The sequence below is a fragment of the Astatotilapia calliptera genome, chromosome 3, assembly GCF_900246225.1.
Source record: "Astatotilapia calliptera chromosome 3, fAstCal1.2, whole genome shotgun sequence".
Classification (NCBI taxonomy): domain Eukaryota; kingdom Metazoa; phylum Chordata; class Actinopteri; order Cichliformes; family Cichlidae; genus Astatotilapia; species Astatotilapia calliptera.
Window position 1 is genome coordinate 40987370 of NC_039304.1, and position 17927 is coordinate 41005296.

Here is a 17927-nt window from a genome sequence, read left to right on the forward strand (position 1 = left end):
ATGAAAAAGTTCAGGTCTTGGCAGGTTAACTATGTGAGATAGCCTCACCTCAGACCTCAGAAAAATGCTTTTTTCCCCCAGACTGTCAGTGAAGTCAGGGACCTTTGTGGGGTGTTGGTGGCCTCTGTGCGTTTTTAGACGATTTCTGTCTCTGTGATCAGCAGCAGGAGATTCATAATTCAGCTGTAGAAAGATCTCAGACATTCGATTCTGCGGTTCACTGGGAGGACAATGTGAATCTCGACTGTGTTGTTCAAAAAAAAAAAACAAACAAACAAAAAAAAAAAAAAACAACAGCAACAACAACAAAACCAGAATCAGAAAGGGGTTTATTGCCAAATGTTGAGCAGGTTTACAACATTAGGAAATTGCTGCGGTGCTTCAGTGCAAACATAGTGTCATAAATAGCACTTAAATAGACATGAAAAAATAAAAGTAGGAATAACAATTAAAAGTGCTACGTAGAAAGATTGCACCATTAGTACTTGTTTCCCTGCTCCAAACAGTGTGAAACCCTCCCAATGTCTTTAGACTTTAACAGGATCTCTGAGAAGCAGGAATCACATATTCAGCACCATTCCCTTTTCTTCTTTTACAGATCAAATCATTAGGTACAAGAACAAACACACCAAAACTGACAGACTCACTACCAGTGCCACAAACCCCCCATGTCCTCCTGGAGGACGTGCAGGTGAGAAGAAGGTGGTGAGTGAAGAACAGAATCCAGGATTTCAGTCGGTTTTTCATTCACAGAAATAAATCCCCTTCATAAAAACCCTGAAAACCAAATGTTGGGCTCTTTTCATGATAAACACGTCCTCAGATCTGTTTTTTTACTGTGCTGAGTGACAACGATGGGAAATTGGCGCAAAGCCAGGAGACTGAGAGCTCATTTGCTCTGAGACATTTCAAACATGGTGCATTTCAATAGGAGGCTGTTCATCATCTGTTTGTTCCTGTGCTGAGTGACACGCTGGGAATTTGGAGCAACAGAAGGAGACTCAGGTGGAAAAGCCGTAAGATGTTTCAAACAAGTACATTTCAACAGGAGGTTAGTATCATTCCTGATTCTCATTGTCATGGTTTATGTAGATAAAAAAAAAAAAAACAGCAACAGCAATAAGAAGCACAGCGGGAACTACCAGACCAGCTATTAGTCCAACAGATCCACTCTTCTCTCCTCCATCCTCCTTCCCTCCATCCTTCTTCCCTCCATCCTCCTTCCCTCCATCCTCCTTCCCTCCATCCTCTGTGTGTGTCTGAGCTGCAGGTGAGAAACAGGTGTGAGGTGTCAGCTGTCAGGTAGGTGATGAGTGAAGAACAGAACAGAATCCATTTCCTCTTCAAACTGCTGTCAGACATTATCTACTGCACTCTGATCACATCACTCAGACCAGCTGCTTTCTACAAAGTCTCATCAACAACATCTTTAGAAACAAACATCAACAACCAGGAAGCAGCTTCACCTCTGATCACACACACACTCAACTCTACTCACTCACCTGGAGGAACAACAACATGAAGGTTGATGACTCTGATGGGGGAAGTCTTCAAATTTGCTCTCTTCCTGCGGTTTGTTCTTTGTACAACACGACACTCGTATGTTCCAGTGTCATTAATCGTCACGTTCTTCAGAATCAGAGACACGTCTCCATCCTTCATCTGTCTGTCCTGCAGATCCACCCGGTTCTTAAAAGATGGATGCTGGTTGTCTGGAGCAAACTGCTTATTGCGATAAAAAAGGACATATTCTGATCCCAGGTCAGGTCTGCTCCACTCTACCATTGTGATGGTTTTGTTGTTGTTTGGAGCTCGACATGGCAGAGTGACGTTCTGTCCAGCTGTGATGTTTTTCTGGACTGAATGAGAGGACACAGTTTGGGTTGTAGACATTAAAAAGCTAATTTACTCCTTTGTGCAATCTAATCATCAAGAGCTGCAAACAGACTGACATCTGGGGAAATAGATGAATTACAGCACACACTGGATACCGAAATTTAGCACACAGTGATGTGTGTTATCAAAGGAGACTTTAAATATGTGGAGAATCCAGCAACATTAAAGTCTGTGGTCACTTCCTTGTGTAGTATGAACGGCCATGAGGTTTTTATCAGTAGGAAAAGCTCTAAAGCCTCTGTAAATACAGTTAAAATCTAAAATTTCTTCTTTGAGTATTTTGATAAAAGCCTTATTTTTATGCATTTGCTACTACTATGAAGAACACATGAGAATTAAGGCATGGGCAAGTTTGAAAGATGCTGCTCATTGTACGTTTTTGCATGTTTCTTCACATTTGTTGTGCCAAAGTAGTTACCTCCAGCAAAAATTGTTCCCCCATCCACAAGAGCGTTCAGAGGAGGAGGAGACACTTGTCTGGCTACGTTTCTTTACTCTACTTGTTACTGATCTGAAGTCACTGAAACAAATCACAAAAGCTGAAAAAACGCATTTTAATGCTAATTTCATGACATTATAATGTACCGTGCGGAAGACTATTTACCTTAAACTGTGCACTACAATAATCTGACGGGAACAGTTTGTTCAGACAAAGACTTTGATACTATAACAGTGTAAAACCAGACGTGAGCATGTCATCACATCGCACCCCAGTGAATTAACCTGGGTTTACCCCTCTATAGATTTTATCAGGCTGTGTGGCTGCATCTGCCAAAATGTGTGCGTCCCCCTCCTATAATGCACGATTTCCTTTTGAAACTAAAAACTAAAGATAAATACACAGATCTTTTTCAGTAACAGGGGGATTCAGAAATTTGCAAATCAGTTCTGTTACTGTGGTTTTTGGTTATAATCTGATTTATTTAGCAAATAAACCTGTGTGGCACTGATTCAGTCTTTGAGCACTACGGTCACCCCGGTGTGTCGGCCAGAACACTACTTAAGGCCAAATAGAGTACGAAAGAAGGAGGGAGCTTGAGGTTCCGTTTGAGGCACTTTATTGTCACCGCTTAATTTCTGGGGCTGTAACACAGCGGGTGTACATAAGTGTGTGTCTGGGTGTGTGTGTGTGGTTTCCTACAAAGGAAATAAACAAGGGAAATAACAATAAATAAAGAGAATAGACAAGTCAAATACTCAAATATAAACATAATACAACATAGTTAACATAATCAAATATAAAGATCAGAAAAATATAATACACTTCAAACTGCTCACACTATGCAACTAAATAGCATTAGCGCGAAGTTAAGCAACCGTCAGTACACAGGAACTACTTCCGGTAGTTATACAAAATAAAAGCGTCCCCCATTATAATCCGCTATAATGCACTTATTGTGAAGGGCAAGCGGGACGCCATACTTCCGGTCAGACTACATTTTATTAATCCACGTACCTAATTGTTCGCTACAAACTCCGCTACTTCAAAGTAAACAATCACAAGCATCACATACAGAGAAGGTCTGATAACACAGGAATGACATTATGGACATACGAGCGACCGTACATGCGTCAACAAAGCTAAACCGGGGGCAAGCTAACAACATAAGTTAGCATATGAAATGAGGGTGAACTCACGCGTTGCATGCGTGGCCTACCGCTCCAACTATGGACTACATTAGCTCCTAAATGGTAACATACTACAGTACTGACACAACAAAGGCAAAATACGACACAGGTCACTACTTACTTGTCATTTACGCACACCTAACATGCCCAACCAATCAGTGCACCCCCTCCGGACCAACACTGCCCAACCGCCATAAGAGAACTTGTACTAAGTGATAACCCCACTCTTTCTTCATGCGTTAAATGTGCAGTTCTTCCCACCCGTAACTGAATCAGAATAGGTGAAGCGATATTTAAGTGTACTTTTACAAATTTTGTATAACCGATCTACAGTGATATAGTAATGTCAGACTGCACCGAGGAGGAACGTCTTAACAAATAACCCCAACTTACCGTTAAACGCAGAGACCAAAAAAACCACAGTCGAGAGGAGTGCAGCGTGAACCAAGGGCATCGTAGCCATACTTCCTTTGCATTAGATCCGTCGAGGAAGCATAAAATTCCACTTGGGCACCGGTAAGGCAGAATAGCACGTCACAGGGCACAGTGACGTGCTATTCTGGGGTGGAGCCTCCAATGCGGGGCTCCACCCCTTACGTCCAACGCCTCGAAATGACATTTGACGTCGCCATCTTTGTTCCAAAAAGGACTTGTGAGTGGTCAGGGTGAGCCTGAACCTCTCTCCATAGCCCGTGGTGGGACGCAGATGCTTCACCTGCTCGTCTTGTTCCATTGGAAAGCCTTTCGTATAGTTCAAATATATCTAAGAATAATCTCCGAATCTGAAAATATAAAGAAAAGCCGAAGCAGCGCGGACTCGCAGCACTGACGGGGAAGTCCCGATTGAGGCAACAGCTGACTGTGGTGGGTGTTTTCTGCACTGGGAGGAGGAGCTAACGTGGATACTGGGCGATTGGACAGCTACTTTTGGCCCAGCTGGTTTCTGAAGTCACGCGGAACCAATCAGACTGGAATTCAGTTATGGCTCATCTGATAGACAGTCATGCTCCAGACTGTCTCCACCCACGGAAAACAAATGTAGAAATACAAACAGAAGCAAATGAGAATATAAATAAAGACATTTATGTTATTTTCTAGTTCATCCTAAAGACACACACACACACACACACACACACACACACACACACACACACACAGGTGGTTAAAATGTTCTGATTGTTATATGTTATTCTCTTTAGTTGTAAAATGATCTGTGCCCTAGTCTCCAATGAGACAGTGCTGGTGAGAGTAGTTATGCCTCCGTTACACCACAAGAGGGAGTATCTCCTGAAATGAGGAGCTTTAGTGCGAGTAAACAAGCCACTCGCCATACTGCAGTGCGCCTAAAGCTGTGTGAGACTGTGTGACGGTACTATGTCTATATATTTGTTGAATACAAAGTAAAGGCGGACTCACAAAGCCACACTGGTTTCTATTTCTTTTAATCTAAATGTGCAACATAACCATGATCCCGAATTTGATACTATTCAAAAAAATGAACGTTTCAAAAAAGGATCTGTCTGCTGCTGTAACCCAGATTGTGCTCTCTCTGCTGTGACCATATGCACATATGCAAATCTAACATAGGAGAATTAAACGCACAAAAATGGTAAATGGCCTTCATTTGTAGAGCGCTTTACTCAGTCCCAAAGCGCTTTACACTACACCCAGTCATCCACATCCTGGTGATGGTAGCCACAGCTGCCCTGGTGCGCACTGACAGAGGCGAGGCTGCCGGACACTGACCACCACCAGTAGGCAAACGTGGGGTTAGTATCTTGCCCCAGGATATTTGGCATGCAGCCAGAAAGCAGCCTGGGATCAAACCACATCATTTTATTGTTATAGACTAAACAATGTAGAAGATGTATTGAAGCGATTTAAATAATTTCACAGCTTCAGTGATAAAACAAGACGACAGGTGGCAGCACATGTCCTTTCTTTAGACGTTATGATCACAGCCACTCTTATTCTAAACGTAAGCTGTCTGCCCTGCTCACACTTCAAAGCTCAGCGGGATCCATGCTACTCTAAACCAAAAACTTTTTGCTGGAGTAGAGGGGACCTTATCTGGATATGTGTAGTGGTTATATTAGACAAAGGATGTCAAATATAGAGCTGTCAGGTATGGTAGGAGGAAAAGATGGAGCCCACAGAGAAGATTCATGGATGTAGTGAAGGTGGACATGCAGAGGGTTGGTGTGACAGACATGGATGCTAGAGACGGGTTTTAGTTTGTTATATGTTCAGCAGTTTTACTCATTTCAGTGACCGTAGTATAATCTGCTACAGGATAGTCGTCAGTTCAGCTTATACAGGAAAATAATTAATAATCACTCATGTCTACTATTTACTAATTATATATAGTAGTGTCTGGATTAAAAAAGTGTATGTGTAAGAGACAGTTAGAAATACTTCATGTTAACATCAACCCATGGGCTATGTTGTATAAGACACTGGCTGACATTGCTAAGGATAGGTGTGAAACCTTCATCCAACTGTGGGAACCTTGCATGAATTTTGTTAGAAAGATGGAAATCTGAGTGCAGGAGGTTTGTGTTAACTGTGTGTGTGGTTGAATATGTTTAATAAAATAAGTCTAATAGAATTTAAAAAATCAAGCACTAGTTTATTTTCAGTGATGTGAACTTGGACAGGAATAATACACAATAATGGCGCATTTTTATGGCCTCAATCTTATAAGAATGTGTTTGTTTGTTCTCTGAAACAATTTAAAAACATTCAGCCTAACATCATAGTTGTATAGTTGACCAGAGCTGACCTGGAAGATCTATGTCCTTGTTTCTGGAATGAGCGATTTGATCCAGACAACCAGTATTCAGTTAAAGGATTATTCTATTCTATTCTATTCTATTCTATTCTATTCTATTCTATTCATTTCATCTTTTAGGAATCGGAAGGATCTGCAGGACAGACAAATGAAGGATGGAGGTGTGTCTTTGATTCTGAGCTAGTGGTGCTCAATACAGTTCCAGTGTGGCTCCAACTGCTCAGTATGTCTCATTCTCTCTGAAACACCTCCCATAAACTTAAGACTCTGCACCCACCATCATTTCAGTATTATGCAAACCTCAGGTGAGTTTCCAAAAGTTGATTCTGTTCATCTGGAAACTGGAACTGAAAGGGAAGAAAAAGACAGGAAACAGTAAACATTGCATTTACAAAGCAAATAAATAACACGCCCTAACCCACAGCAGCAGAGTTAAGTATCTGGTTTACACCCATTCAAAAACTTGCCAAATCTTCTCTCGCAGCGCCAAACAGACTATTTTTCTTTTGAATCTAGTTTTAAGATTCTGGTGCTCCATGTGCTGACAATCGGGTGTCTGATTGGCTCCTTATCAGCAGCACCTGTGAGCATGGACCCTCTTGCAGCGCACAGTTAGCGTCTGCTCCTAGTGGGGGTGACAAGAGGAAGACAGTTCATATATAGCTAATGTATCTGTGAATAATAAGGAGATCTCACAGCTTTTTCCATAATGGTCTGGAAATGACTCCGTAACTGGAATACAGCTAAAATGATAATGTGCAGTTGCACTTTTAAGAAAGCTCATTTTGAAATATATTGCTAGACACACACAAATGGATAGGATTCAGCCTGACACAAGGATAGGCCGAGGATCAAAGGATCTGCTGTTAATGACTACCATAGCCCATTACTTCAGAAAACTGGAGTTACGTTTGTCATAGAAAACATTGCCTAATTAGTAACAAGGTGTCTTTACAGCACGGTTTACAACAACAATACAATAATACCATAGTTTTACAATAATATCTAAGATGGTCGAGGTCATCGTGGAATGCGATTCAAATATAAAGCCCTAAACTCACAGCACACCTTTAAAGGCTGGTTTCATTTTTCATTTTAACTAGCGTGACTGTAGCTAGATTATGATAAGTTACTGTAATCAGTCAGTCACTGTTGGGTCTGTGTTTCCACAAGCCCCGCTAATTCTAGAGACGTATTCAACATCATTCATCACAGTCGATCGATCGATTATTTGCGCAAGGGAGGCCTCGTCTGTGTCCACCTTGAAAATGACCCCGACTCTGCTGCCTTTTTATTGAGAGACAGTTCACACAAAACACATCATAGCAAAGCAACGCCCCCTTGGTTCTAAGACAAGGCATTGTATGTATATGTGTGAACTTCTGTATCTAAGTAAGAGTGTGTGTGTGTGCTACCTCCTGCTGACCAAAGGGTCGTAAATGCAGGAAGCTTACATCAAAAGCACAAGGATGTGTCTGTAATAAAAGACTACAGCCCCCACCTAGAACCTGGAGAATCTGGGGGGAAGGACAGTAGAATTTAACATTAATTTACTAATTTCTTTCATCAGAGTTAAAACAATGTACAAATGGTAAACATAAAAATGACAAACGTTTAAGAATTCACTCTGTCACGTCTTCCTGCTTTTGTTCTGGGGTTTTTTTTTTTCTCCCTCTGATAAATAAATATGCTCTGGATAAATCCTTTTTGATGCATATTTGTTGCAAGTAGAACAACACAGAAATCTTTATACCAGTAGTTTTAAGTTGTCATATCGTTAGCATATTTATCTTTCTGCATGAAACCAGAAAATGACCTAATGTGTTACAAAACAATCGCATGTTATTGTATTTAGCAATGTAGCTTCCAGACATATAGGTTTATAGATGTTGTTCATATCAGTGCAATTTGATGTTGCCTTTGAAATCTCCAAAAGTTGATTCTGTTCATGTGGACGTAGCGTTTTGTGGGAGAAACATTTCGTCACTCATCCAAGTGACTTCTTTAGTCTCAGCTGACTGCAGGTTTCCCCAATCTTATAAACAGGTGAGTTTTGTTTGCACCTTGCATTAAACATTTGTATGAGTTTTGTTTTGAGTCTTGAGGTACTGTTGTCCTTTCAGTTTCATTTATAAGTGCTTCGGTATAGATGGTCCTCACTAGGTCACACTAAATACTTTGATCCACTGTGTAACACCATCTGAAAGAGTCTGACTGACAACATCTTTGTTTTGTGTGCTGTTAAGAGGTGGTTAAACTTCAGCTACATTTTTATTTGAGACGTTTGATATTTGTCCTGTGAACAGGAGCCATGGTTTGATAAAGTGCTGCTTTTGTTTTGAATAATTTGATGTTAATGTGAGGACCAGTTTGATCTTGTTGCTTCAGGTCTATTTACATTGACAATTTTCTGAAGGGTCGAAGAACCCAGAGCGCGCCCTCTGACCTTTGCTTCTAGAAACTGTGAGGAGGGAAACAGAGACATTATTGTCTATTGGAGGATTCAGGAAGGAAAAATCTGACACACATCTATAGGTCTTATACTATCCCACATGATGTTCAGAGATGTTGTAAAGACATTTCAATCGGTCTGTTTTATTTGGTATTTTAACCAGTGTTAGCATCATGATGCAGGTACATCCCAGCCAGCAGATCTGGACACACCAGGCTCTTCAGCTTCTTCCTTTAATAGGTAATTAACATGGAATTATACAGGAACGCGCGGCTTTGCATTTTTCAGCCCTGATTACACAGAAATTATCACACAAGTTTTTAGATAATAAGCCACAACATTGCAAAATTGTTATATTCATGTTAGATATCAACATAAACAAAAGCATTAACGTGACGCTGGTGGAAGTTATTGTTCGAGTGTTTCTCTTGTTGCCGCTAAAACTGGTGGACCCAAATCTTCACCTCCAAGTCCGTTCACATACAAGAGGAAGGGGAGCGAGTGGGTCAGTGCTCTGGGCACAGACACTAAGCTGACTTTGAACACACACCATTTATTTCCATGGAAAAAACACAGCCAGAATCACAAATACAGGTTACACTAAAAACCCTGCCGGCAAAAATAACTATACACTATTAAAACAAAGCTAAACAAATGTCTCCCGTATGCAAAATTTCCCCCTCACAGTCCCATAATCCCACAGTCCAGCCACAAGCGGGGAAATGTTCCTTATCTAAAACAGGAGAGGAATTCCTCTTCCGGGATGGAAACCACGTAGGCCAGAAGAACAAGGAGGGGGCTCCTGTCGCAGACCTGTCTCCTCCTGACAGCGCGTCGCCGCACAGTCCCGCACCACTCCACACCTGAACACGGCCTCCCTCGTAGTACCATCAGATGCAGGCAGAGGGACACCCCTGCCCTGCTGTGAAATGCGGCCATCGCCACCCACTGTTGCTGTTCCTGCCGTTGGGACTGGATCGCCGAACGACTCGTGGCCCCCCACAGTCAGGCAGCAGGTCCTCCAACACATGTGCGGGCTTACACGCGTTTCTTTTTCTCCTCCTCACCTTTCGTGCGTCGCTCCCCTTGTCTCTGCCCTCACCATCCCCTTTAACAGGTCAGTCTGGCGGCTGATAGGCCACCTCGGGGAACGCCCCCACCTCACAGGGGCCTACAATTGTCTGTTTAGTCCACAGTGGATTAGAAGAATATTGTGCAACAACACTAAAATACATAATATAAATATGAGGATAAAACCATGCAATATAAATATCACAATAAAACCATGCAAATAAAATCAACACTATGTACCAATACACAGATTGATAAAACATAGCAGTATTTAGCATAATTACTGTGCCTATTTTAAAGAAGCATATCAACAGTAGGTCTGAAACAACACATGAACCAGAGTTTGGAGCATGTTGGGAGCCTGTTAAATTGCTTCCAACTAATGAGCTTAAAGAAGAAGCATTAAAAAAACAAAAACATTCCTATGTGTACCAGTCCTGTCTGAAACAGTTAACTCTTGTGTGCTGTTCAGGTCTGGTGGACCTGTTTTCAGTGTTTACCAGACATATTAATCATTATTAAAGCATTCAGTAATGACAATCTGATCGGTTTACTTGAACTTGGCCAAGAAAGACTTATAAATGAGACTTCCTCTCAGTTATGTGCTGAATTTTGATAAACTCTAACTATAAACCTTCTACAACCAGAACTTCGACTCAAAGATAAAAGCTGTTTGGCTCTCAAAGCTCAGTCTGCTCCTCTAATACAACATGTTAATACAACATTTAACTCACCTTCAAGGTGCAGAATGGATTTACTGAGAAAGTTTTAAAACGAGAAATGTCATTTTAGATCAATGTACGGTGGCCCTGTGGTGCCAAACGCACACACCACAATGAAATATGACGTCTGGCACAGCTGCAAAATCTGTCTGCTGAATTTTATGAGGTCAAGTGTAACAGTGCGCATAATAAAGCCCCCGAGAGTAGGTGTTAGTATTATTTATTTCTGTCATGCACAAACCATTATTTTGTAGAATGTTTTAAAGCGAATTCATTCATGACAACAGAATATAATCTCATGTACACATTTCACCACAGCTTCAGTGACAAACTACAGCCAACAGGTGGCAGCATCTCCTTTCATGTCATGAACACCTGATAATAATCGCAGCCACTCAACCTCCATTACTCCTCACTTGAAGGCCTGTTTCTGTTTTGCTCATATTTTAAAGCTCAGCGGGAAGAAACAGATGTTCAGCAGCTTCCAGATGTTCTTCTAGTCAGGAATTAACAACTGTAGGGATGAAGATGCAGAAAATCAGCCAGCTTACAGAAGCACTGCTGAGACACACACACAGCTTTAGTCTTATTAAGTCTGACCACATCCTGTTCACAGAATTACACACAGACAAAGTGGTGACCAGCAGAAAAGAAAGAAAGTACAGCAACGATCTGATGATCTGATTGTGAGGGATGTGCAGTTGTTCGTTTTTACGTGGCTGTTTCGGACAAACAGGAATGAACATTTTGACCAGTTGCGTTTGTGTTGTGCTGAGTCATTTATTTACAGGCTGTGACCAGAGAAGTCATCCTCTGACCCGTTTCATTTTCCTAGAAGTGAAAGTCACAGTGCATCAGTCCCCACAGTATCACAAATGTCTATCTACAGGTCACTGTGACACAAGTCACCACTACTGAGCAAGTCAACAGTTTGTATCATCAGACAAACATCATTCCCATCCTCTCTGTGGGTTCAGAAAACATAATCTTGGTAAAAATATGAGGAAACATGCTGAACTCTGACTTTCAGTATGAGATAAGCTTCAACTGAAAACAGGACTTATCTTTATTGGCATTCGTGATAAAGTCTTCGTGAGCTGTACTCGTGGCTTCTGACTGATTTAACCAAAGTGACTGACGGTCAGCTGTTTTTTTATTTTGAAAGCAAAGTGCACTCATCATTAACAGACGCTGCAGATTCCCTAATCCCAGTCTGATTTTATGATGACAGAGAAAGAAAAGCAGCTCCTGTTAAAAAGAAAACATTAAAACAGACCTAATGGGTCCTGTTTTGGTAGTTATTTTTGAAGTGTTCCCAAGACATAAAAAGTACATGTACAGACTCAGCAGTCAAATCTGATCTCAGGTTTTTTTTTAAACCTGCTGACTTTGCCCAAAATAAGGTTTTAAATAGCTTTGCGTGCCCTGGAAGTTAAACTGTCTTTAAGGTCAATGTCAGCTAACCAGACATGTGACCAAACAGTCGAGTCAGTAAAGGTTGATAGCTTGCAGCTGGAGCGATATACTGTGTCGTGTTTGTGAGCACAGTGTACTTCAGAGCAGGAGTGGAAATAACCCGAGTGCATCTGAAATGAGCTGCAGCCATTCCTGCTACATACCAAAAACAGTACCAGGGGGAATTTAGGAACATTTTAGTCACAGTTAAAGGACACTTCAAACATTTTCTGTTTCCCGCCTCTTGACTGTGCCGATTTAACTTTTTATTTGTTTGGCATATAAAGATCTAAAATGTCTTTCAATGCGCGACTCAACTAAGAAAGTTCATTTCTACAGAGAAGCATTTACGAAAAAACACCCATAATTATAATTACTTGAGTTTAGAAGAAGGAAGTGCACAAGTGCAAACAGGCTGAAGTTAATGACATAGTTCCCCTATTTTTGCTTTAATCAGAGAAAAAGCCCCTAGAGGGAAAAAACATCAAACAAACCCGTCATTGTGTTAGTTGTGATATGAGGCTCTCACTTTATTTCTATGATGAGTTCAGATCAACAGTCCAGCCAACTGCACAACACTTACAGTTAATTTAAATGAACAGAAGACAAAAGAGCATGAATATAATACAAATATGTCACAAAAAACAAAGTTCCAATGTAAAAATGGTACTGAGAAATGAACATGTGTACATGCATACATATAAACACGTATTTTCTATGTATTATTTACTAATTTGAGCCAACAGATCCACTTGGCTTGGACACAAAATATACAAACAACAGCTAAACATGGAGAGAAGCCACATTTCTCTCCATGGGTTTCATACCTCGTTCCTCCTGCCGACTCCTGATATGACCGCTCATCCTGCTCGGTTTTAATTTTGAACGCCCGTCCATCTTCTTCCACCTTCCTTTTACACATTGCACTGTCCCTTTTGAGCTTCAAATATCGATTTATTTATTTTTTTACAGTGGATATTTCCAATGAACTTTGCTTATCACTCTGTCAGAGTCAGACTGGATATCAGTAAGAATCCACAACATTTGAACTGACAAACTAAAGAAGATCAGTGGGGACTAACAAAACAGAAAACAAAGAGTGAAATATTAACACACTGAGTACATCAGATAAATAAAGACTTAAATTCTGAAAAGTTCTGAGAAGAGATCGATAAAAATCAGAAACCTATGGACTGTTTTGAGAGCCGCTGCTGCTTTTAGATCTCAGAGGAAGTCCCTCTCTGACCTCTGCCACAGAGCGCTCTGCAGCCTCACCACAGACCTCAAACGACAAACAGCAAACAAATTGTATTTAAAACTAACCTGAACTTCACGACTGAGCAGTTTTCTGATGAGTTTCAATGCCTGAAGGCAGCACAACAGGAGAGGGCGCCGATCAGGAGAAAGGGTGAGATCCTGAGGCATCAGGACAGGAAACGAGCCGAACTGTCAGGGGCTGAAAGCACCAACTGACTCAGATTGTGTTAAAAAGTCTTCAGAATTAAAATCCTTCCTATTCACCAGATTAATGTTCGAGTGAACTCCTGAAAATGAAAGTCAATGGAAACATCAACCTTGCAACTTGTGCAGAGGAACAAATTTAAGTGGACATGACGGGAAGTCTAAAAACAGCGACGCCCGATCTGAACGTGAGATCAGCTGAGTTTAAATAAGGTTTCTGATATTTACAGATCCAACTCAGAACTTTCCACAACTCATATAATAACACAATAAAACCATTTTGTATGTTTTTTAAATAAATATTATGGTTATACTATAATCACATATTACACTACCTGACTTGTGTTTGGCGAATTATTTTGATCTAATGGAGGCAATGGCCAGAAAGAAGGAAGTCGCTGATTGGCTGCAGTTGCCACAAATAGCAGCAAGTATAATAAAGTGTTTAAAGGTGCAAAATAAAAGCTTAAAGAACTTAATAAAGTGCTTAATTAGCTGTGAGAACCTGCGAACCGTGCTACTGTGGCCCCGTTTTAATGCACTGTCTGAACTGATTTACTCTACGTCTGTCTCCTCCACCTCTCTACCTGCTAAAAGCTCCACTACGCTCGCCTGCTGTTCTCTACCTGCCGCCTGTTCTCACAGTAAGATCAAGCTCTGCAGAAAACCGCACAGAATAAAGTTAGAGCTTAAAAGAAAAAAAGGGAAAAGAAATAGAAACAGTCATGAAGCTTGTTGCAGCCACAGCATTGACCTAATGTTACTTTTAATGATTGATGGGAGAACATGACTTGAGATCAGAGGAGCGGTGCATCGAAGCATGTTGCTGTGAGGGGACCCTTGTTTGTGCTGTCTGCTTGCTAACAGGGTCAGAAAATAATATTTTACACATCGTCTGATGCATTTCAGATCAGCTCTTTTTCAGGTGGATGTTTATAATGTTCATGTTCCCTGTGTGTTGATGATTTCTTTTTTCTGTGGATACATACAGCAGCACTAAGAATAACAAAAAGACTTAAAACAACAGCAACAATACCTATAGCTAAAAGAAATGTCTTCTTGTCCTGTTCATCCTCGCTTCCTGCAGAGAAAAAACAAAACAGGTGTGAGGACTCAGGTATGCTGACAGTATTTCTGCTTTTATACTTTGAAATCCTGCAAACAGTAATAAACGCTGAGCAGCATCACTGCGTCGTGTTTCAGAGACTGACACTTTTATTTTCTCTCTCTAAAGCTGCTGCATGTATACCAAGTAAAGCACCAATCAAATAAAAGCATAAAAACAAGAAACAGAACTAAATATAAACTTAAATATACAATTCAAAATACATTTTCCCCATGGAAAGAAGAAAAGCAGGGGTGCACCCAAAGATGAGGGTGCAGGGTGACGCTAGACCCCCAGAAATATGAAACTTCAGTTCATTATTTTACGGTACCTTGTTAGTTATAATTGTACTGATACTGATATATTGCTCGATTAATATAGATAAAACCACCCAGAAGTATAACCCAATAAAATATCCATCTTATACATTAAAAGGAAGCACATTTTAATGCTGCAACAACTATGATCCAATCATATCACGGACATTTTTCTGCATAATAAAAGATTCTGCTATAGGTACTCGAAAGCTAAAGTACTAGAGTGAGTACACAACTTTGTAAATCAGTTATTCAACACTACACTCAGTTTAAACTCACACAGACTCTTTTCATGTCATCTGTGTCTCGGCTGCACACCAGCCTCAAAATCGGAGTCTTTTCAACCAGCTGCACCATCTTTGTTTCTTGCTTCACTGAACCACCACATTCAAAACTCTGAACTATGAGACAATGCAGGTTAGTCCGTGGACTTCAAACATGTACAACACACTCAGGTGGTATAATAATGTCACACAGAGCATGGAAAAAAAGAGCAATAGCAGATGTCTGCATATAAATAAAACACAGCCAATAAACAACTGTGTCAGATCAGATATGTCACCACCTGTCACTGCAGGATGCATCATTATATCTCAGACCACAGTAGAAACAGAAAAATAAGATCACTGCAGTTTGCAGTGAAGATTTCATAAACATCAAAGTCTGCGCTAAATTCAGAGCCCATCCAAAGACGATATTTTTTAAATCCTTTCCAGTGACGTAGGTTGGGGATTTTTCTCCTCTTTCTTTTATCAGATGGTGGAAAATAACATGCAGGGTCTTCTGTTTTTACCATGAATGAACAGATAATGCTTCCTTCCGAAAAGCCAGCGTCACAGTTCACAGACACAAAAAGCTCTTTTGTGCTTAGCCGTGCAGTGAGGGCTGCACTTTGGCTCTGCATGTCCCTACAAGTCAGAAGAAGAATAAGTAGTAAAGTGAACCTCTCAACTCACCAGAGTCTATGACTGTGAGGTCGATGGACTGCCTGGACTCACTCTGAACTCTCTGACCGCTGCTGAGATTACTGGTTATAATCCGACACTCATATGTTCCTGTATCGTTGACGTTGACGTTCTTCAGAATCACAGAAACGTCTCCGTTTTTCATAGACGGGTCTGACAGCTCCACTCGGCCTTTAAAACGCTCGTGCTGGTAGCTTTCATATGAGTGTCGGATTCGGTAGAAGAAGACGTATCCGTCTGACTTAATCTCAGGTATGCTCCACTCTAACAGGGTGATATTTACACCCCTGGGATCCTGACAGTGAAGAGTGACATCTTGTCCACACCTCACTGTTATATCTGTGTGACCAAAGACAAAAGAAAAAAGCAAACATTGATAACGTGTCATACTGCATCTCTTTAAGATATATTGTGTAGAAGAACTCATGTGAGTCCCTCTAAAGTAAAGTTGTTTTCTTTCCAGTACATGAGCATATTCAGAGACTTCTGACAGGAGCAGGACAGGAAGCACTGAAGACATCTAAAAAAAACATCAGCGGACTCAAGTAATGGATTCCTGCAGCTCGACATGCATCCAAAACAAGCCCAAGGACCTTAGAGAAGATGTGCATCTCTTGAAGATGCACTTTCACCACCATCTCTGCTGTATTTTAAAGTGACATGAAAAGTCACAAATGTCCTTGATAGAAGTAGGTTGGAGTCTTCTGCTTGCATTCAGGATTTCATGCAGGATTTGTGGGGATTGGTAGCTTTTCTGTCTCGGTTTATGCTTTATTTACAAGAAACAAAGAACAAAAATGCACTGCTGAGACAAATCACATACAGATGTTAGGAGAGTCAGAATACAAGCTCCTATTCAAGTCTGTAATGAGCCTAGTTTTGTGTTGTTTGTTGGAAAAAGGGTCCTCCATAAATGTGAATGTGTCACCAGCTTGTGTGAATAACTTTTTATTCCAGGAGATCCACAACAAAGGAGAATAAAAATAAATAAAAATCAAGCTCAAAGTGACCTCATCCACCTCTGTGATTATAACCTACTCTGTGCACACAAACACCTGACTCAGGTTACAACATTCATTGTTTGTGTCTGGCTCGATTACTTAAAATCACCTCAAGGGATTAACAGGTTTCGTGAAATTCCCTGCTGAACAGAAACACCTTGAGTAACAAGCTCTTCTCTAAGAACACCAGACTCAAATCATATGGTACAAAGTACTGGTCAGACTTTGTGGCTCTCTTTTTTAGAATTTGCACATTTTCTTCCCAGCGCCGTTCCCAAGAATCCCTATCAATATGTTGACTGTTACAAAGAACCCACAATGACACAGCTGCGATGCCCTTGAATTCTCAGGAAATGTTTTCCCCGAAATTCCCATTGTACCATTTGTATAACCTTAAAGATTTGTAAATAAAAACCAAATAGAATAGAATAGAAAAGCCCTCTCCTGTCATTGTACACGTACAATGAAATTGTGGGTGTGCCACACAAACTGGGCAAGTATAAACTCTAAAAAGTAAGAGAGCAGGAACAAACATGATTAATGTGTACAAAGCAGGAGAAAAAGCGGGGATTAAAGTGATTAAAGAGCAGGTTGCAAAGTGTCTTGTGTTTCGTGTGGCACGCTACGTGATGATCAATGGCAATCAGTACAATTCACACAGAGTTGAGGAATGGCTGCAATCACAGAATAGTAAGATGGTGACAGATGTCCCCTTAGGCTCCCTCCTCCATTCAGAGATGGTCTTTCCCTTTTCACATAAATGGCCTCCTTGACTCTGCGCTCACACCAGCGTTCCTTCCTGTCCAGGATGTGTACACCCTCATCATTGAAAGCGTGTCCACTGGCCTGTAAGTGTAAATAGACTGCAGAGTCCTGGCCATCTTACAATGCTGTGATTGAAGCCATTCCACAACTCTATGTGAATGGTACTCAAGGCCATTGATCAATGGTCATGTGAATTTGCATAATTAATATTAAGGAACTGACCTCCCAGCCCATTGTTCCTTCATGGTTTCAGTCATTATGCAAATGTACTCTTCCTAAGATCGGGGAAACCTTCAG

At 40.9% G+C, this 17927-nt stretch overlaps 1 protein-coding gene across 1 annotated transcript; it reads right to left on the reverse strand.

Moving 5' to 3' along the window:
• Positions 1-1494: 1494 nt before the first annotated feature.
• Positions 1495-4409, reverse strand: LOC113014824 (butyrophilin-like protein 8). Its single transcript, XM_026156575.1, has 2 exons — positions 3919-4409; positions 1495-1859 (listed from the first exon to the last, which is right to left on the reverse strand). The coding sequence occupies exons 1-2, from the start codon at positions 3986-3988 to the stop codon at positions 1495-1497; spliced, it is 435 nt and encodes a 144-aa protein (XP_026012360.1). The 5' UTR covers positions 3989-4409.
• Between the last annotated feature and the right edge of the window lie 13518 nt (positions 4410-17927).